Source organism: Chiloscyllium punctatum, chromosome 1, assembly GCF_047496795.1.
Source record: "Chiloscyllium punctatum isolate Juve2018m chromosome 1, sChiPun1.3, whole genome shotgun sequence".
Taxonomy (NCBI): Eukaryota; Metazoa; Chordata; class Chondrichthyes; order Orectolobiformes; family Hemiscylliidae; genus Chiloscyllium; species Chiloscyllium punctatum.
Genome location: NC_092739.1, coordinates 112204686 through 112227166, shown reverse-complemented (window position 1 = coordinate 112227166; position 22481 = coordinate 112204686). Strand labels below are relative to the sequence as shown.

Sequence of the window (22481 nt, the reverse complement as noted above, 5' to 3'; positions counted from 1 at the left end):
GATACAAATATCTCAGCAAGTGGCCTAGCAATCACTTCTCTAGCTTCCCATGGAGTTCAAGGGTACACCTGATCAGATCCTTGGGATTTATCCACCTTTACCCGTTTCAAGACATCCAGCGCATCCTCCTCTGTAATATGGACATTTTGCAAGATGTCACCATCTATTTCCCTACAGTCTATATCTTCTATATCCTTTTCCACAGTAAACAAAATACTCAGTTAGTATCTCCCCCATTTTCTGCGGTTCCACACAAAGGCCGCCTTGCTGATCTTTGAGGGGCCCTATTCTCTCCCTAGTTACTATTTTGTCCTTAATGTATTTGTAAAAACTCTTTGGATTCTCCTTAATTCTATTTGCCAAAACTATCTCATGTCCCCTTTTTGCCCTCCTGATTTCCCTCTTAAGCATACTCCTACTGCCTTTATACTCTTCTAAGGATTCACTCGATCTATCCTGTCTATACCTCATGTATGCTTCCTTCTTTTTCTTAACCAAACCCTCAATTTCTTCAGTCATCCAGCATTCACTATACCTACCAGCCTTTCCTTTCACCCTAACAGGAACATACTTTCTTTGGCTTCTCGTTATCTCATTTCTGAAGGCTTCCCATTTTCCAGCTGTCCCTTTTCCTGCGAACATCTGCCCCCAATCAGCTTTCAAAAGTTCTTGCCTAATACCGACAAAATTGGCCTTTCTCCTAGTTAGAACTTCAACTTTTAGATCTGGTCTATCCTTTTCCATCATTATTTTAAATCTAATAGAATTATGGTCGCTGGCCCCAAAGTCCTCCCCTACTGGCACTTCAGACACCTGCCCTGTCTTATTTCCAAAGAGATTTTGCACCTTCTCTAGTAGGTACATCCACATACTGAATCAGAAAATTGTCTTGTATGCATTTAACAAATTCCTCTCCATCTAAGCCCTTAACACTATGGCAGTCCCAGTCTATGTTTGGAAAGTTAAAGTCATAGGAGAAAGTGAGGACTGCAATGCTGGAGATCAGAGCTGAAAATGTGTTGCTGGAAAAACACAGCAGATCAGGCAGCATCCAAGGAGCAGGAAAGAGCCCTTCTTCAGGAAAATCATAACCGCCTTATTATTCTTACAGATAGCTGAGATCTCCTTCCAAGTTTATTTCTCAATTTGCCTCTGACTATTAGGGGGTCTATAATACAATCCCAATAAGGTTATCATCCCTTTCTTATTTTTCAGTTCCACCCAAATAACTTCCCTGGATGTATTTCCGGGAATATCCTCCCTCAGCACAGATGTAATGCCATCCCTTATCAAAAATGCCACCCCTTCCTCCTTTCTTGCCTCCCTTTCTATCCTTCCTGTGGCATTTGTATCCTGGAACATTAAGCTGTCAGTCCTGCCCATCCCTGAGCCATGTTTCTGTAATTGCTATGATATCCCAGTCCCATGTTCCTAACCATGCCCTGAGTTCATCTGCCTTCACTGTTTGGCCCCTTGCATTGAAATAAATGCAATTTAATTTATTAGTCCTACCTTTGCCTGCCCTGATGGTTTGACTCGCTTCTGTTCTCAACTGTACCTGTCTCAGATTGATGTCTTTCCTCACTATCTTCCTGGGTTCCCCCCCCACCCCCCATCTTACTAGTTTAAATCCTCCCGAGCAGCTCTAGCAAATTTTCCTGCCAGTATATTAGTCCCCTTCCAATTTAGATACAATCCGTCCTTCTTGTACAGGTCACTTCTACCCCAAAAGAGATTCCAATGATCCAAAAGTGTGAATCTTTCTCCCATACATCAGCTCCTCAGCCATGCATTCATCTGCTCTATCCTCCTATTCCTGCCCTCACTAGCTTGTAGCACTGGGACTAATCCAGATATTACTACTCTCGAGGACCTACTTTTTAAATTTCTGCCTTTCTCCCTATAATTTCCCTTCAGAATCTCAACCTTTTCCCTTCCTATATTATTGGTTCCAATGTGGACAATGACCTCTTGCTGGCCGCTGGCCCCTCTCCCCCGTGAGAACATTCTGAACTCTCGCTGAGACATCCTTGCCTTGGGAGGTAAGGGTTCAGGTAGGCCTGTTGATCGTGCTCTGCCATTCTGTACAATTACAGCTGAGCTTGATTTCAATTTTACTTTCCTGCCTTCAATTCTACCTTTCTGCACTGTATAAAAAAGAATGCTACAAGGAAGAAGTAACGATTTGAAGGTTTTCTATATTTTCTCTTTTGTCTCCTGTAAGTTAAAACTCCCTCTGGGCTCTCTAAAGAGATTTTTTTTTGCAGTTATGAATCAAGATGATTAACTGCAATAGCAGTGTAAGACTTTTGGAACTACTGTCAAACATGGCAAAAGCCAAGTTGTACTCTGTGTCTTTTGTTTGGGAGAAATGCAGCAAATCTTTTTCAAATGTACAGCATAAAGCTGCAAGACTTGTCATGGGCAATTTTAGGGTCCTACTGGCAGCAACCTAAGCATCACAGACCAAAGCTATTTTCATTTGACATCCATTTTTGGAACTGACTGTATAGAAAATTAAGGGGGGGGGGGCTACTAAATTGTTGTTAAAGGGAGCTAGCGTGGACATGAATGGCGGAATGGCCTCCTTATTTGCTGTACCGTTCTACAATTATTTTACTAATACTTGTAAAATACCTTTTCACTCAGCAATATTTTAGCAATTGAAGTGTCTCAAAATACAGGTAACCCACACATCTGTGCTATTCTTTTCGCAAAGAATAAACTTTATTCATAATATATCTAACTAAACAATTTAAGTCAGACATTACAAAACATTGAACAAAAAAGTCGCATTTCTCAAATGAGCACTATTTGAGGTGCCTCAATTCAAATGCAAAATTGGAAGATTTACCAAATATGAAAATAAACTATATACAGGACAATATAAGCTAAAAACGGTTTTTAAAAAGTCAGTTGGTACATGATGGCACAAAGAAGAGCTGGCGACTTTTCGCTACAATTACCTCTGCAGCTGTTGGCTAAGCTACAGTGCATCGGCCAGCATGTAGTCCTGAACTTTAGAATGTGCCAGTCTGTAAAACTCAGTTCAGGATAACTCGGTAGACCAAAGTGTTTCAGCCAAACTAAAGTGTTTTTCAGAAGGTTAATGGCCATCCGTGCCCAGGCATATTTGTGCTATATTATTGAGGGGCGGGGGCACTTTAAAATCGGTTTTGTTCCGATCTACTTCATCTCCCTGGTCATAAAATCGGAGTCCCTGCTACAGCTCACTCACTCACTGTTTCAAACCACATGGTTAGAGCTAACCAACCAGAGGCTGTAATACAGAATATATTGTTGTTGTTGTTATTTAGAGGAGCGCATCTGAGTGCAGGGAGCCTGAGCTTTAACCTGTGAGAGAGATGATGAGCAGAGTGTTTGCATTGAGGCTGCCCAGGCGCTTCTCAGAGCCGGACCTTGTGTGTGTGAGGCGGGCGGTGCTGGAGAGAGGACTCGGCGGCGGCTGGAAGCAGGTACGGAACAAAGGCCTCGTGCTCACAATAAAAGGGGCGGCTTTGATTGACAGCTCCTCCCACCATTCACCAGTCATACAGAGCTGCCAATCACAGTGCGGGGGCCAATGAGAATGCAGAGTTTCCTACTTCTCCAGGGGTGCAATGGACTGCAGCTCAGCTTTTAACATCCTGAAGCTGAGGGGAAGCTGAGCTCATTGCTGGACAGAGTTCCTTTCCAGTGGATAGGAACCTGCTGATTGTTATTTGTGAGCAGAAAATCAATGTCAGTCGGGGTGGTTTCATTTTTGATGCTCAAGTCGAAATCAAACCTTCAAAGGGTAGACGGTGACTGGACAGACGTTGGAAACAGAACCTGCAACGAAACTAAAACAAAGCATAAAGTTAACAGGTTGGGCAGCACTTGAGGGGAGAGAAATACAGTTCACATTTTGAGTCCAGTATGATTTGGAGATGCCGGTGTTGGACTGTGGTGTACAAAGTTAAAAATCACACAACACCAGGTTATAGTCCAACAGGTTTATTTGGACCTGGAGCACATTCAGCCTTGGACCTTCGGGTGACCATCCTCCAAGGTGGACTTTGGGACAGGCAGCAGAGGAAAGTAGCCGAGCAGAGGCTGATAGCTAAGTTCGGTACCCATAGGGAGGGCCTCAACCGGGACCTTGGGTTCATGTCACATTACAGGTAATCACCATTGCACCACACACACACACATACTCTCACATACACACGGACACAGGTACACACAGACGCGCACACAGACACCCACACACACCCTTATAGACACACACACTCCCACACATGCACCCCCTCACAGGCTTAAGACACTCTGCACTCACTACACACACACTTTCTCACACTTACAACCCCTACCCCAGACAGACAGACAAAGACCCACATGCACACATATTTTGTGTGGCGAATTTGTACTTGCAGAGTTACATTGCACTTTGCTCAAAAACTGCATACATTCATGTAGAACTCTGAGCTCAAAAACTGCATGAACTTATGTAAAGCTCTGTTATCTCACTTTTTAGATTAGAATCAATCTAAACATCAGGTCATAGACAGAGAACACAGGGGGCTAACACCTTCAACATATTGTCTAGCTATCACCATTGTTAACAGCTAACCCGAGAATGCAATTTTTATAAAAAAGGGTTTTGTGATTTACACATGAAAGAAGTGAAACTATCACTGTATTCTAACAGATGAAAGGCTTAACAGACAATCAATTTTTCAATGTATAATTTCAGTTACATCACACAGCAAATTTTTGCTATAAATTCTGTGTTACAATCGAGCCCTCCATGAAAGAGTGTCGCTCCGAAAGCTAGTGTGCTTCCAATTAAACCTGTTGGACTATAACCTGGTGTTGTGTGATTTTTTAACTGAGTCCAGTATGGCTGCTTCAGAATTGAAAGAAGCTGGAAAATTGTGGTTTTCGGGCAGTGACGTTGTGCTAGATGCTGCTGCTCGCAAGTTCTAGGTGTGAGAAACAGAACTCACTCATAAATCAGCCTGAGACAAAGCCTTGGAAACAAGAACAATTTATTACAGTCTTGCAAGTACCAGACGCTTCTGCAATCAAGCAGAAATGCCTGTGAAAACAGAGCATGTAAACGATCTTATTCATTTACAAGTTGCGGAATCATGCCTCCCTTTTCCCATCCTATCATAAGCCGATTACCTCACTTTTGTTTTTCCTCTCTCAGTTATTTTCTTATCTGGCCATCCTGCTGTCCTTGTATGTCTGCATTCTTTGTTCCTTGTTTATTACAGCTTGTTCTTTTATCCAGTTTCTCTTATCATACTATAAGCTTTATTGTGAAATGCCCCTGCTGCTTCTTTTTGTGGTCAACTACAACACTTTTTAAAGTTATTTGCTAGCTTAAAAGTATTTTCTTTAAAAGACCCTCTATATTTATTAAAGTCTTAGCCATAAGTATGCTACATGCTACAAGAATTCCGTGACCGTTTGTATAATGTCCCACCCCCGCAACCCCCCCCCTCCCCCCCCGCAGAAAGTACATTTCTAACCTCCCACATAGTTTCTTCAGCACTTGTTCCTGTAACTGAATGTTTTGTCCCAGCTACTGAATCTGCTCCTCCTTGGTAACTGTTCAAGGCTGATCTAATTTATAAATAACCTTAGTTTTGTATCAGACCTCAAGATGACCTTCCAATCACTCATGTTATTAAGAGTGTGTATTCAACACATAGAAAAGTACAGCACACAGAAAAGGCCCTTTGGCCTACGATGTTGTGCTGAGGTTTAATCCTAATGTAAAATATAATAACTCAACCTGCACACCCCTTGACTCACCACATGATCCTGTTCAATCATTGCTTCAGCTCATGTGCTGATAATATCCTCAACTACTTTTTTTTTCATTCATTCATTCATTCATTCATTCATTCATGGGATCAGGGTGTCACTGACTGGGCCAGTGTTTATTGCCTACCCATACTCTCCTTTGAGACTTTCTTCCCGTTGTCTTGACTATTCCAACATATTCTTGGCTGGCCTTCCCAACTCTCATCCTGTATAACTTGAGGTCGTTCAAACCTCTGCTGCCATGTCCTAACTCCCATCAAGACCCATTTACCCATCCACCATTCCTGTGCTCACTGACCTTCATCAGCTCCCTGTTAAGCAACATGCAGGTTCTGAAGAACAAGAATAAAATAATAATAGCACCCATGAAAACTGCAAATGTTAAACCATGGAATGAAGCTTTATTACAATATTGTGGGGAAGCTGTCGGCAAAGATTACACACAGTGACTGCAGCAATGTATACATACTAAACTCTGACTTCTCTTTCAATTTTAGAAAGACTGCTGTTTATCTAAAATCAATGGCATGGATGTTCCCAAAGCAACATTGGCTGACTATGCAAATAAGAAATACGGAAACCAGCCACCTTCATTATTCTCAAAAATTATTGATAAGTCACTTCCAGCTGACATTATATATGAAGATGATCAGGTATATTTACTGAATGCCATTTCACTTGTAATAAAAGCCTCCTGGAGTGGACTTCTTTCCACAAATTATGGATGTTTTATAATACAAAGGAAGATGTCTTGTGAAATTTTCAGGATGTCCCAGTGAATCACTTTACAATTGAGTCCTTTCTATGTAGACAAATTTGTGAATTAAATGTCATAGGTAATTAGAGAATGCTGGAAATGCTCCACAAACCTGACAACATCTGTGAAAACAAAATGAAGATTAACTGGCTGAATGTTGCTAATAATGTGCCGATTCTGTTATCAGGATCATCTTTGTTGGGATCTCGAATCGACTGTTGAGAAATCCGATATAATCTTCCTGGAGGCAGTCAGTTAGCAATTCACTTCCAAGAACCCAGTCTAATTTGAGATTCCAACAGTGAGAATTCCAAGCAGTCTGCCCTCGGTGGAGGACTGCCTTTGCAGTATGAGTAATGCTTGGTCAGGACCAGCAACTTCAGTGAGACGGGAGCAGCAACTAATGGAGCAGGGCAAGAGTTAGAAAACACAACAGTCTCTGTGAAGTGTTTGCTGCTTGGGATTAGCTCCTTTTAATAAATTACTGATGGCAAAAAAATATGTATCCTCAGTTGGGTCAGAGCTTGGACTTACTGTGAACCATCCATTTTTGTGCTCCTGACACAGCATAGGTCATGTCTAATGCTGGAAATGTGCAAACTCCACACAGACCGTGGCCTGAGGTGGGAAATTGAACCCAGGTCATTGGCGCTGTGAGATAGCAGTGCTAACCACTGAGCCACTGTGCCACCCTAGAAGCACAGCAGGATTGGCAGATCATTGTCATGAAACAGTAGCTATGTTTCTGTGCACAACTACCTCACCAGCCGAGTATTGCTAGCATTTACAGATTGTATTTCCGATCACTAGCATTTGCAGTGTTTTGCTTTCACCTAGAGTTATTACTGTGGGTACTGTACTCCTTGTTCCATTGTGATAAATTATTTCACTGTGTTACATGATCAAAATAGTTTGATTCTAAGAAAACAAGTGCTTAAGCTTTCTTCCCCCTTAGGACCAAAAGGTGGGGAAGAGGAATTTGATTTTAAATTGCCCCTTTATTTTTCTTGATGTTGATTTTTATGCTACTGTTTATTGACTTTGTTCTTCTCTACAGTGCCTGTCTTTCAGAGATGTAAATCCTCAGGCTCCAGTTCATTTCCTTGTGATACCCAAAATCCCTATCCCACGAATCAGTGAGGTAGCAGATGATGACAAAGAGGTAGGGAAAGATGGTTAATATATGTAGAATATAATACTGTTATGGTTTGTAGATAAGTGGAAACATTTCAGACCAGAACAGTTTGATCCCTGATCTGTGCTGCACTAGCTTATCTCTACAAGAGCTGGTACACTTGGCCTTAAAGTGAGCCTGTGTAGGAATAATTGGCTAGGGTTTCTATTTCCAGAATTACCCATCAAATTCAGATACCTGCATGATCCCAGTGAGGACAACTGCAAGGTTGAATATTGAGAGGCATCCACCAAGCTTAGATTTGTGCTTACAATGTGTACTGCAGTTGAACAGGTTGTGATAGGCCTGCAGACACTCAACCAAGGATTACACATGAAGAATTGGGCACGGTAATGGAAGGTTTCTTATGCCTATCTGAAGCTATTGTAGCACATTTCAGAAGGGCAGAAAGTGAGAACTGTTGCCAACAATGTAATTAATTGTAAATGCTCTTTCAGCTGTACTTGGTGATAGCCAAAAGGAATGGTTTACGTAAGCACAGAAATCTTGTGATTGTTTTCAAGTATCTATTGCCATTAAACATTTGAAAATTGAGTCTCAGTTCACATTTAAGTCCTATTTATCAACCTTATGCTCAGTAACCTGTCTTGGCTTTCAGTGTTGAAACCTCTTTGCATTAAATTTCACATAATTATCTTGAAACCTTCCATTGCCTACGCTCCAAACCCATCCTCTTTCCTACCCCAAACCTTTGAGCCTCCCTTTCACTGCAGCTTTTTCAAGCCCTAATAACTTTTAGAATATCCGGATTCCTCCTGTACATCTCAAATATTTGTCAGTTTGCCATCAGCAGCTGTGCTTTCAGTTGCCTAGGTGCTAAGCTGTGAAATGTCCATATTAAACTTCTCCGTCTCTCCCTCACTTTTTACCTTCAGGGCACATCTTTGACCAAACATTAGGTGATCTATTCGTACATCTCCTTATGTGGCTCAATGTCAAGTTTTGCTTGGTAGCAAAGGACTTTGAAATGTTTTGACAGCTTAACGTGTTGAAAGATTATAGGAAGCTGGCCGATGAGTGGGCTTGAGGCCAAAATGAGATCAGCCATGGTCGTATTTAAGAGTGGAGCAGGTTCAAAAGGGTGAATTGCCTACTCCTTCTCCTAGTTCTTATGTTTCTAAAGGCATTGTATATTGTTCAAAGTAAAGAGTATTGTCAGAAGTTTGTGTAGGTTTGCTTACAGCAGAAAGGACAGACTGTAGCAGTGAAATAAATTAGTTATTTTATAGTAATAGAGATGTACAGCACAGAAACAGACCCTTCAATCCAACTCGTCCATGCCGACCAGATATCCCAACCCAATCTAATCCCACCTGTCAGCACCCGGCCCATATCCCTCCAAACCCTTCCTATTCATATACCCATCCAGATGCCTTTTAAATATTGCAATTGTGCTAGCTACCACTACTTCCTCTGGCAGCTCATTCCACACACGTACCACCCTCTGCGTGAAAATGTTGTCCCTTAGTACTATTTTATATCTTTCCCCTCTTGCTCTAAACCTATCCCCTCTAGTTCTGGATTCTCCCACCCCAGGGAAAAGACTGTGTCTGTTATCAAATGTTAAAATCTGTATGAATTTAAGCAGTGGGCGATGTTTTTCCTATGATATAAAGTTGGTTATCCTTGTTGTGCAAACAGCTGCTGGGGCATCTACTAATAGTGGCTAAAAACCTTGCAAAGAAAGAAGGGCTCGCAGATGGTTACAGAATGGGTAAGTCTACTTTATGAATAAACCAAAATGTTTCTTCAAGGAATGGAGGATATAATATTTTTCAAATATCTGATGTAGTAAACTTAATAGTTTTACAGAATTCCATTTTGGCCACAAGATAGGGACAGGTACATAATTTTATCTATTGTTCATTTTTGCTGGTAGGATAATCTGTCCAGAAAGCAAGATAAGCTGTTTTAAATGGAAATTGCACCTACAGATATACACACACACACACATACCCACAGAAAGATGTAGATCAATGGCAGCTGGTACAGGCGAGTAGTAAAGGGTACATTTTGGTAATTAGTGATTTGTTAAAACTATAAGATTTGTAACACTCCGAAGAACCTGTTGAATTTGTTTTCATTAATGCGTTACCAGCTTTCATGAACATTGCACTTTGTACAGGCAGTCAGTTAGTTATAACCTCCTAAAGTATACACAGATAACAAACTGGGAAATTCGCTCTCGCTCTCTCTCTCTCTCTCTCTCTCTCTCTCTCTCTCTCTCTCTCTCTCTCTCTCTCTCTCTCTCTCTCCTCCCTCCCCCCTGCTTATTCTCACCATACTTGTCATTTAGGAGGCTATGGGTCAGAATGGCTCTCTGTCATTGAGTGTTGATTTTGTGATTCAGTTTATTAAAACATTTACTTTGAAACACTTTCTTGGAAATAAATAACTAATTTTTCTATAAATGCAGAAATTGTATCCTATTCCGTCATTAGCGTTTTAGATTATAAAATTAGAAAATTTAAGGTTGTGATTCCTCACAATGAATAACATCACTGTTGTAAGTGTGGGCTGAGTTATACTCTAGGGGCTCTCGCGTAAGCGTCAAGACCAAAACAGTTTCCTCCTTGCTAGCTCACTCTGCTTTAATATTTTGAGTAGCCGCCATTTAATTAATATAAGGTGGGACTTCCATCTGACCAATTGGGCTGAAAACAAATTCCTCACACACTCCAATAGAAGAAATAGAGGATATATTTTTGGGGACAAAAGTGAACAAACGGACCTGCCATAAGTTAAGTGTTCGGGTTTTTTTTTTGTTTTACATAAATGTTGGGATTATACGTTCTGAAAATGAAATCCTCGGTGTCCTCGCGTTTAGCATAATGTTATGGGGGGCCTTTATCCATCATTGTCAGTGTATGGATTGGAGGTAAAAAAAAAACTTCTGTCTGGGGGCCTCCCGGTCTAGCTTGCTTGGAGGAAGTGAGGGCTATAGATGCTGGAGAATCAGTTGATAAAGCGTGGTGCTGCAAAAAGCACAGCAGGTCAGGCAGCATCTGAGGAGCAAGGGAGATGACGTTTTGGGCATAACCCTTCCCTAAGGGGGAAGGGGGCTTGGAGATAAATACGGGGATGGGACAAGGAAAAAGGTAGATGGGATGGTGAGAGGTAGGCGAAGGTAGGAGGTGATATGGAGGGCAATTTAAAACAAAGTTCCAAATTACTGTTTGGATTACATTATTAATCCAGTTAGACTGTCTCTTATGTGTTGTATACCCAGAGGTTATGGATTTATTTTCTTGTTAGCTGTTAACTCAGAGATAAATGATATAAGCAAAACAGAACACAGCTTTATGAACAAGTTTTTGCCCCAATATTTTCTTTTCCTTTGAGTGTTTGACTGTATTCCAGGAGCAGTTATCAAGACAACTGACGATAGGATTAGGTTACAATGCAGTGTCCCATTGTTGATATCTGACACATTGTTGTTGATCAGCACGTTATACTGGCTTCTCTTATACATGGACAATAGTGATTGGGTGACAAAGGGCTGATTTAATCTATAAATGTAGATTCCAGCACAAGTCATTTCCTCAAGAAAAGTATTGGAGGGAAACTCCTTTTGGTTCACAAAATGTTAGTGGAGAAACGAAATACAACTAACACAAATGACTTAGCTTCACAGACATGAAATAAATCTAGATAAGAGCTAATGGTGTTAGGGGTAAAGTACTGACATGAATAGTGAACTGGCTGACTGGTAGAGGGAAAAGAGTGAAGATAAAGGGGCCTTTTGCAGATGGCAGCCAGTGACTGGTGGAGTTTCACAGGAGTCTTTGTTGGGACCACAACTCCTCCAATTATACATTAACGATCTGGATGAAGGAATCCAGAACATTGTTGCTAAGTTTGCAGATGACACAAAGATAGCTGGAGGGACAGCTAGTGCAGGGAGGCTGCAAAGGACTTGGAAAGACTAGGAGAGTGGGCAAAGAAGTGACAGATAGAATACATTATGGAAAAGTGTCACGTTATGTACTTTGGTTGGAAGGATAGAGGTGTAAACTGTTTTCTAAATGGGGCAAGGCCATGTAGGAATCTGAAGAACAAAGGGACTTGGGACTCCTCCTTCAGGTTTTTCTTAAAGTTAACATGCAGGTTCATTTGGCAGTCAGGAAGACAAATGAAAAAGTAGCATTTATTTCAAGAGGGCTAGATTACAAGAGTAGAGATGTACTGCTGAGGCTGTATAAAGTTCTAGTCAGACCACATTTAGAATATTGTGAGCAGTTTTGGGCCCCGTATCAAGGAGGGATATACAGACAGTGGAGGGAGTCTAGAAGAGGTCCCCAAGAATGATTCCAGGATGAAGGGCTTGTCATATAAGGAGCAGTTGAGGACTCTGAGTCTGTACTCAAGCGTTTAGAAGGGTGAGGGATGGCCCTGATTGAAACTTCCAAAATACTAAGAGGCCTGGATATGGTGGATGTGGAGACAAGGACCCGAAGCACAACCTTAAAATGAAGGGACAATCCTTTAGAATTGAGATGAGGAAGAATCTCTTCAACCAGGGGGTGGTGAATCTGAGCAACTCATTGCCACAGACTGATGCAGAGGCCAAGTCATTGAGGTGTATTTAAGACAGAGAGGTTCTTGATTGGTAAGGAAATCAAAGGTTATGGGGAAAAGGCAGGAGAATGGGGTTGAGAAACATATCAGCCACGATCAAATGGCAGAGCAGACCTGATAGGTTGAATGGCCTAGTTCTTCTCCTGTATATTCAAATCATACACTACAATCAATAAGTGTGGCTCAATGGGAGGCATGTGCTTTTCAGCCAACCCTCTCCTCCCTCTCCCTCCCCTCCCCTCCCCTCCCCACTGATGCAAGTGATGGACAACAACGAATATCTCCCCTTTCCTGACAATGCTGTTACAAAGCTAGTTCTTTTTTTTTTCTAAAAGGTGTTCCTTTTCTCAAGGATAGTGTGTCCTTGATTTTTTTTCTCAGAGGGGTCGTAAAACAGTCCGGGCTCTGAAGTGGCTGGGTGGTACAGAGATGAAAAGGGTATTGGGAGGCCTTTTTGTTTATACCTCAGCAGATGAGACTTTAGGCCACAGCTTTCATGTTTTAGAAGTAACCTGTATAATGAAAGGAGAGTGGTCAGTCCTGGAAACTAAATTCTTGTTAGTTGATTCAGTACATCACTGGGCTGTGGAAACTCTCTTTCCTTCTGCCCTTCTAACTCGGACCTGTAAGCCTTTGTCTCATTTTTGCTCTATTTAAGGGGTTTGTTTACTGGAATTGTTGCATGTATTTTTCGGAACAGCGTAATTAAATCTAGTTTGCGTAGACTGAGTTCTGTGGGTATTGTATATTCTGTCTGTTTCATTCTGTAATTTTGTAAATAAATTGTTGTCTGTTTTAACTTGGTAATTTTCACTGTACACTTACCAAAACAAATTGCAAAGTTACAGTCTGGGCTGCCTGCTCAATAATGTTTTGAGTGGTGTAGTCTAGTCCATAACAATGCCAGCAGAGTTTTCTCTGAGGCTTTCAGGAGAGACGTGAATCTCATTTCATTCTAAAGTTCCAGGGTTCATGGGTGTCAAAGACTCATTAATGAGCCTAATAAACATCCGCCACTGAAAGGCAAGATTCTCATATGGGGCAGTTTTAATTGAGGGCATTTACCACAATGATGGATGCCTGAAGCATGTGCTGTAGCCATACTTTCCCAACACCACCTTTTCTTAAAGCAAATTCTTTTTGTTGTTTGTTAGTGATTAACGACGGGAAGAATGGAGCGCAGTCTGTTTACCACCTACACATCCACGTGATTGGAGGACGTCAGATGAGGTGGCCACCTGGTTAGATGCATATGGGATAGACTGTCTGTCTATCATTGAGTCCTGAATTTGTGTTTCATTCTATTAAAACATTTATTTTGAAACACTTACTTGGAAATAAATAACCAATTTTTCTACAAATGCAGAAATTGTATCCTGCTTTGTCATTATTGAATTCTGGACTATAAAATTTGAAAACTAAGGTTGTGATTCCTCAGTATGTGTAACGTCACTGTTGTAAGTGTGGGCTGGGTTATACTCTGTGGGCTGTAGTGTGAGCATCAAGATCAAGCCAGTTTCCAATTTGCCGTCTTGCTCTGCTTCAAAATTTTGGGTGACTGCCCTTTAATTAATATGAGGTGGGAGGGTAGCACATACAACCCTATCTTCCTCTCTTTCCCACTGTCCATCCAGCACATCATAGAAAGGTAGAAGAGAACTCAGACCCCATTCTGGGCCAGCATGTATTGCTCATCCCAAATGAAAAGGTGGTTTAACAGGTGGTATTGAGCTGTTTTCTTGAACCACTGCATCTGTTTGATGCAGGTTCAGGGGCACAATCCTTTATCCAAAATTTTCAGGACCAGCTGGTTGTCGGAAGTCTGAAATTTTCGAATTTCAGAATAAGTGAGAGTCTGATAGTGAAATTTTTAAAAATCTTACTGGAGGAGCAGACTCACTGAGTAAAACAGGGTCTTGAGACAGAATTGAGGCCTGCTGGTGCTGGGTCACGCCCCCTCTTTCCCCCTCCACGTCACATCTGAGTGACATGCAACAAGTGGGTGTCGACTTGGATTAACTGTTTGCATACCAAACAAACTTGTTAATGAGAAAAAAACTTGACAAAAAAGACCGTTTGGACTTTGGAGCTTTTCAAATTTTGACATTTCGGATAAAGGGTTGTCTACTTGTACAACAACATGTTATTCAAGTGGAAGTTCCAACATATTGACCCAGTGACGGTGATAGAATGGCATAATATTTACAAACCAGGATGGTGGTAGCTTGGAGGGGATCTTGAGGCTGATGGTGTTCTCGTGTATCACCTGCCTTTCTAGATGTAGTGATCATGGGTTTGGAAAGTTCTATCTAAGCAGTCTTGATGAATTTCTGCAGTGCATCTTGCTTATACTTCAAAGTTCTGGATAATCATTTTATTGTATCATTCTAATGAGACACTGATTTTATTTCTATCTTTTATCTATTCACTAATTCTCTCAACTGAGCTTTAGTTAAATGTTTCAAATAATCCACTAATAAATTCAAATATTCCGCTTAGAAAAGTCTTCACAATAGTCAAAGCAATTTAAAGATTCCAACCCATGTAATGTACTTCATTGCAACTCCTTTACTTATGCTAGTACCTTCACTTGTTTGCTCATAAGAACCTCAAATTCGAGGATTTCTGACAAGCTCTAACTTTGTTACAATCCCAACTGGTGTTAATACTGGTCAAGTCAGATCCTTGATTGAAAACTGGATTGATAACCACTAACTTCGAAAATTTTTTTAACCGTGGAGCTCTTACTGAACACATTATGAAAGTCTGTAAGACTACTTTTAGTACGAAGAATAAAACATGAAAAAAACATGAACAATAATATACTAGAGCAGTGATCTCCAACCTTTTTAATTGTAAGGTCACTTTTGGAATTTATTTACAACCCAGGATCTACTGCTAATAAATCACCACCACCACCTTCCCCCTGATTGATTGATTACCTCCTTCAGTTAATGAATTTATGAATCAGTACACCTTCATGTTGAAGGCTCCTTGCAGGAAGCTAAGAGTGTCAAGGGCACAGTATATATTCTGTGCATAGGCTTCAACATCCATCATCAAGAGTGGCTTGGCAGCATCACTACTGACAAAGCTGATCTTGTCCCAAAACCTGCTAGATTGTATTTGTTGTAGGTGGTGAAGGAACCAATCAGAGGGAAAAACTCAGTTGACTTCTTTCTCGTTATTCTGCACTGTCAATAGGCCACTCAGTAGGAGTGACCACAGCACAGTCCTTATGGAGGTAAAGTTCCCTTTTCATATTTCATTGTATTGTGTGGCACTAACATTGTGTGTGTTGTGTTAGTTTACTAAAAGGGATAGATTTTAAACATTTAAATGATTTTGAATGTGAATAAATGAGGTATGGTTAGTAAGTTTGCAGGTGACACCAAAGTAAGTGGTGTAGTGGACAGTGAAGAAGGTTATCTCAGAGCACAATGGAACCTTGATGAAATGAACAGTTGGCCAAGCAGTGACAGATGTTCTAACTGTGCTGCCTTGGCTACTCTCTACCATCATTGAATTCTGTTGCTGGTGACAGTTGTTGCAGCCTCACATCCAGTGGATGCAGGTTTTGAAGTAGCAGGGAAACAAGCCAAATCATTCAAAATCAGGCAAGAATTACATACAAACACATTCATAAGCAACAAGAAATAGCCGCAAATACATTGGTAATTAATGAATCTACATGCAGTCACAAATACAACTGATGAGAACAATCCATTGATCAATAACTCATGAATAAGTACACTGAGAAACATGGTTAAAATGAAACACATAAACCAATAAATGATCCTTTAAATAGCACAGTACAAGTAAATTGACTATGAACATGCAAGTGCTCACAAAGACACTAAAAATTAATAGTTAGAACCCAGTCCATTTCAGTGTTGCACAAATTACATTAATAAACAGATAAAGTACATATAAATACATTAACATGATGAATCAACATCTCATCCTTGCCTAGCATCCAGTGGCTGTGAAGTTGAGCTTCTGCACCTAATATCATTTGATGAAAGCTGCATGGCCTCCAAGAATGTGGTGGGCGGAGGGATGGTGGTGGGTGAGAGGGTGGCGCATGTTATCATATCCAGAAAGGAGAATTTTAAAAAAAGTTATAAAGCATTTTCAGATGTATTAATGTTTTTATAAGCAAATCTGACCTGTTGGAGATTAAGTATGCAATTGTTGAGATTTATAAGCAGCTGTTAATATATAAAAATATGTATTTTTCTTCAACCGCAACGATATATCTCAAATCTCATGACTTTTATGCATTTTGCTCATCACTCATATAGGATAGTTGTTTGGTATTATCGAACTTACATTTGTTGAAAAAAAAACTCATTTTGTTGAAGTTTTCATCTTACACACATCATGACAATACACATGGATTACCAAATTAAGGGGAAACAACATTTATACTATAAAAGATGCTGATTAAATGGACTCTGATTAGTAGATGCATTGCCATGAAGAATGCACCAATTAATGATGACTGACAGTTAACTGCCAAGCTTTGTGTGCATAATTTTTCTGTCTGCAAAGAACAGGGTCCTTTCTATTAATATATGTAGTTTCCAATGTTTGCAGTATGCTAGACCTCAAGCCTGATCTAGTGTTGTGAATTTTGTAAGCAAAAGCTGGTTGAATACAGTCAGTACCTTGCTTGATATGAACAGCTGAAGGGATTTGTGTTTGACTTGCCAGTCTTTGGGATGTATGGCTTATGCACATAACATTACACTAGCACTGAAATTTGTATACCATGTTATTCATTTGTGTGGTGTGGCCTGAGCCAGTCATCATGTAAACTTGATGTTGAAATAGGGTGCATCAAAGCCATCCTGTAATAGCTGTCCTGATCAGATCATCTCTCTCTCTCTGTTCTATATATTAACCTAACATTTGATGGGTTAGTTGAAATGAAGTTAGTTGAAATTGAATGAAACGTGGAAAAAACATATTAATCCTAGAGGTGATCTATAGAATGGAAAGGTCACTAGTTTTAAAATATTTCTGTGTTTCGCTGAAGGAATGTGTATATGTTTATTGAGTCATCTAACATTAAAAAAGACCCTTTGACCCACCATGTCTATGCCACCTAACAAACACTAATCTATACTAATCCCATTTACCTGTACTTAGTCCATAGCATTTGTTTCTTGGCATTTATTTGCTCATCCAGATGCTTTTTAAAGGATGCAAGAGTACTTACCTCTACCACTCTCTCAGGCAGCATATTTCTGTTTTCCTCAGACCTCCTGTAAACCACTTACGCATCATCTTAAACTTATTCCCTCTGGTCTTTGACGTGTTTTCCTTTAGGTAGGGATTCTCACGGTATACCCTATCTTTGGCTCTCATAATTTTGTATATCTCAATAGATCCTCCCTCAGTCTCCTCTGCTCCAGGGAAGACAAATCCAGCCAATCCAGTCTCTCATCCTGAGACTTTCTTATTCCAGGGAATATCTTGGTGAATCTCCTTTGCACCCTCTCCAGTTCAATCACACCCTTCTGATAATGTGGTGACCAGATCTGTACACTGGATATTGAGCACTGTAGCTCAATAGAAATTAACTGAACTGTATAATAGTAACTCTGGAAAAGCTGATGTTTTGTTTCAAAACAGAGTGAATAAGATGTCACAATATGGGTTATTTACTAGTGATTATTATAGAATTGTGCTGTGTAAATATCAAACTGTTGATTAGATGACATTTAAGTGCTGAACAACCTGAGCAAGCTCAAGTTGAGGTCAAAGTTTATTAGAGCAAGATATAATCCTTTTTTGAGGGAGACACAGGCGAGTCCTAATGAGTTAATTTATCATAAAAATCCTGACACACTTCTGATGTTTGCTAATGATCAAACCCATCATTGCTGGAGATGTGTCGAACTTTAATACACACAGCTTCTTTGTAATGGATGAGTGTATAAGAAAGCTTGCCTCACAATGCAATTATCCAGCTCAGGAATAACATGCTCTGAAGAAAGATCACTGGGCCCGAAACACTGACTTTGCTTTTTCTCCACGAATGCTGCCAGACCTGCTGAGTTTCTCAAGCAATTTCTGTTTTGTTTCAGATCTCCAGCTTCTAATTTTTATTAATCAGGAAGGAGGACATTGTAATGGATGGCAACAAGTTGGGATATAGCAGCAGGCTGATCATCTGTTCTGGACCGATCTTCAGGCAAGTATATGTAAAAGGGTTCACTTCTGATTGTAAACATTGTGCGAGTAAGAGTTTTGTAGTGTACCTTGCCTTAATAAAGAATACTAAATATATTCAATTGTTAGAACTATGTTCAGTTACTGAAAGTTATAACAAACTTGGTGGACCAGAGAAAATTATCATTGCTGAGTTAGTCAGGAGGGTTAACGGCAACTGAAAGAAGAATTGAGGTTGACATGGCAAATAAGGTTTCTTCTAAGGAACAGTAGGTCCATACTATTTTGAGGAGTATGGACTTGATCCAGGAAACTGTCAAGTAGACTTAGGAGTCTACTTGTAAGGCAGCAATGAAAAAAGCCATTTAGTTAATGGCATGTCAAAAACAGAAATTCACAACAAGAGACAGAGGAATTGAAATAAAAATTAGAATACAGAGAGGCAGCTGTTGAAAGAACTTGAGGAGGACAGACAGGGATGAGAAGATGAAACAGAAAAGTGAATTAGGAAGGGGCTGAGATCTAATTTTCTGCAATTTGTTGAAAGACAATGTGTCAACAACCAACACAGTGTGACAGTCTGACAGAAAAAGGAGCTTATGCAGAGCTCAGGAAGCAGAACAGCAGTGTTAAGTGCTGAAAATTGCTTTACAGAATCTGGTCAAAGAAAAGTCCTGAATCTTGGCCCTTGACAGGATAACATATTCCGGGCACAGGAGGCTCTGAAGTGAACAAATGTGTGCAGTAGAAGAGTGAAGTGGGTATTAATGATCTCGAGGATAGTAAAAGAGATATACAGAACATGGGGCAGTTGAGTGTTTGGCCCTACCCTGAATCCTGATGTAAGTATCCATCGATATCCCTATGATTGAAAAGCAATATTAGCTGGGTGCAAACAGGAAGAATGAAGAAATACAACACTAATACGCGTTACTATGTATTCCCGACCAATTGGGGAATGGTCAAAAAACCTCCTTAATTAAACTTTGGGAAGTATCCATATGGGCATTTCTAGGAGTTGGATCAGACGGCTACCGTCCATAATTTGGATGGGGGAAGGGTAACATGGAAATTGTTGTTATTTACTTTATCTGTTATAATGTTTCCTGTCCTCCTCACTGTATCCAAACAGAGAACAAGGAACTGGATGTAGGTTTGCTCACTGAGTTGGAAGGTTTGTTTTCAGATGTTTTGTCACCATACTAGGTAACATCTTCAGTGAGCTTCTGGATGAAGCACTGGTGGTGTTGCCCACTTTCTATTTATATGTTTGGGTTTCCTTGGGTTGATGATGTCATTTCTTGTTATTTTTCTCAGGGGGTGGTAAATGGGATCCAAGACAATGTGTTTGTTGACAAAGCTCCAGTTGGAATGCCATGCTTCTAGGAATTCTTGTGCGTGTCTCTGTTTAGCTTGTCCTGGGAGGTTGTGTTGTCAAACTAGAATCTACAGGAAAACAACACATACAGACCAAATATTGAACTACAGAAGCAATCATCCCAACATCCACAAATGATGCTGCGCTTGAACATTATTTCAATGAGCAACCAGACACTGCAGCACAGAGGAACTGCGCAGAGCAGAGGAAAACCACCTATACAGTGTATTCAAAAAGAATGGGTACCCAATGAACACAGTCCGCCGATTTCTCAGCAACAAACCCAAACAAGCAGACAAAACATGTCCAGAAACGTTAGCCACTCTCCCCTACATCAAAGACATCTCGGAAATGACTACCTGACTCCTCAGACCTCTTGGTATCATGGTAGCCCACAAACCCTCCAACACACTAAAACAGCAGCTAATGAACATGAAAGACCCTATACAGACAACAAGCAAAATTAATGTCATTTATAAAATACCATGCAAGAACTGTAACAAAAACTACATTAAACAAGCATCTGGATTAGTGGTGCTGGAAGAGCACAGCAGTTCAGGCAGCATCCAAGTAGCTTCGAAATCGACGTTTCGGGCAAAAGCCCTTCGTCAGGAATAATTCATTACCTGATGAAGGGCTTTTGCCCGAAACGTCGATTTCGAAGCTACTTGGATGCTGCCTGAACTGCTGTGCTCTTCCAGCACCACTAATCCAGAATCTGGTTTCCAGCATCTGCAGTCATTGTTTTTACTACATTAAACAAGCAGCCTAAAACGTAGCCTCCAGAATACATGAACATCAACGAGCCACAAAAAGACATGACTCACTGTCACTAATATCCCTACATACGGATGAGGAAGGGCACCACTTTGACTGGGACAACACATCCATCCTAGGACAAGCCAAACAGAGAAATGCACGAGAATTTCTAGAATCATGGCATTCCAACTGGAACTCTATCAACAAACACATTGACTTGGATCCCATTTGCCACCCCCAAAGAAATGACATCACATATGAAATGATGTCACCACAGGAAATTACATCACCAACCCAAGGAAATCCAAACATATGAATAGAAACGCCACCAGTGTTTCATTCAGAGGCTTACTGAAGATGTTACTTACTATGGTGATGAAACATCTGAAAATGAACCTTCCAGCTCAGCAAGCAAACCTACATCCAGAAGGGCAAATCATCAGCTGTTAGCTTTTTTTCTTCAATAAAAGCTTCTCAAAACTCGCTAAGAGAACAAGGAAATATGCTGCATTCCAAAATGGCATGCTAGTTGCCATAGGTAGCACATGGGGAACACTGATTAAGCCCTTAATCTCCAGTAATGACCTAATGAGTGCCTTGCCTTGTATGCTGTTCAAATTGGGTGGCTTATAAAGTGGTTATTCCCAGGGTTCCTGAGCACTGAAATGACATTACAGATGTTGCCTTAACTCACTAGTTCAGGATTATGATAGGTCAATTCTTCCTGTTTAGTCAGGAAGAATTTGATGAGTTTGATGAGTTTGACTGTAAAGCCAATAATATGGAAACTGCAGTGTTGAGGAAAATTCCCCTTCGCTTTGAAAACATGCAATAGGAAAAGGAAGTTAGACGAGGACAGAAGCCTAAGGTTAAAGTGTGTGAAGCGAAAAGCTTTATCCTAAATGCACAGAAGCAAGCTGTGATGAATAGAGAGAGTAATGGGGTACATGGAACAGGATAGGAGTTCTACAGTTGTGACAGAAAGGAACACTTTAAACAGTATTACAGAGCCCAGGAAACTCTTCCCCAGTAAATAGGGAAAAGAAAGAAGGTATGCTTGACTATCGAAAGATAGAGGAACTCTACTAAGTGGCAGCTGAACTTAGAGCATATTGGAGTGGGAAGGAACCTTTCCCTCCGCTCCACTCCTAGTGGCACACTGAAGGGATTGCGTCCATACCAAACGTCTGTGCCCAAATTTGCATGATGAATGGGAAAGACACTCTCTCATTATGTGTGTGGACATGGAATGGGATACATATTGGTAGAGACTGTTGTGTCTAGAATGGTGATCCATTCATTGCAAACACTGGGATCGCCCCACTCCAGTGGATGACTTTGTCAACTGGAGAGTTTCACATTGGGTTTCACACAAAATCATTAATGGCATGACATTTTTGGTCCTGGTGAGTGTCCAATCTGTCTCAGATTATCCTGGAAGAAGAAGGTATCTCAAAAGGTTGAGCAACAGGTGAAGCCTGCTAATATGCAATAGCTAATGGTGTTGCCAGTAAAAGAATACTGCCTCAAGGCAAAAGATGTTCTGCTTGTCACACACACGAATAATGTGATGTGTAAACTTAACTTACAAATGAAATCTGTTAATTGTTACACTGACCTGTCACAAACATTCAGTACCCACCATGAACTGAAGTCACACAGCCAGAGGGCCTACGTGCAGAAAGGTGACGTCCGGCAGCCATTGGTAATACGCTTTCACACCCCAATCCTACCCAATCTTCAGGCCTTTGGGGTGAATTCTGCACCAACACATGGAGCGGTGCAGCTCCAGATTTCAGCTGCCGGTGCCGGATGGA

General features: G+C 40.7%; 1 protein-coding gene across 3 annotated transcripts; it reads left to right on the top strand.

The window, feature by feature from the left end:
• Positions 1–3181: 3181 nt before the first annotated feature.
• On the top strand, positions 3182–13716 carry LOC140478774 (adenosine 5'-monophosphoramidase HINT2-like). Of its 3 annotated transcripts, none has more exons than XM_072572137.1 (5): positions 3197–3476; positions 6315–6470; positions 7632–7736; positions 9411–9483; positions 13502–13716. In XM_072572137.1, the coding sequence occupies exons 1-5, from the start codon at positions 3366–3368 to the stop codon at positions 13591–13593; spliced, it is 537 nt and encodes a 178-aa protein (XP_072428238.1). In that variant the 5' UTR covers positions 3197–3365; the 3' UTR covers positions 13594–13716. The 3 variants fall into 3 exon arrangements, with proteins under 3 accessions (XP_072428245.1, XP_072428238.1, XP_072428254.1); XM_072572153.1 differs by lacking the exon at positions 3197–3476 and adding an exon at positions 3601–3867; XM_072572144.1 differs by lacking the exon at positions 7632–7736 and having other exon boundaries at positions 3182–3476.
• The last annotated feature ends 8765 nt before the right edge of the window (positions 13717–22481 follow it).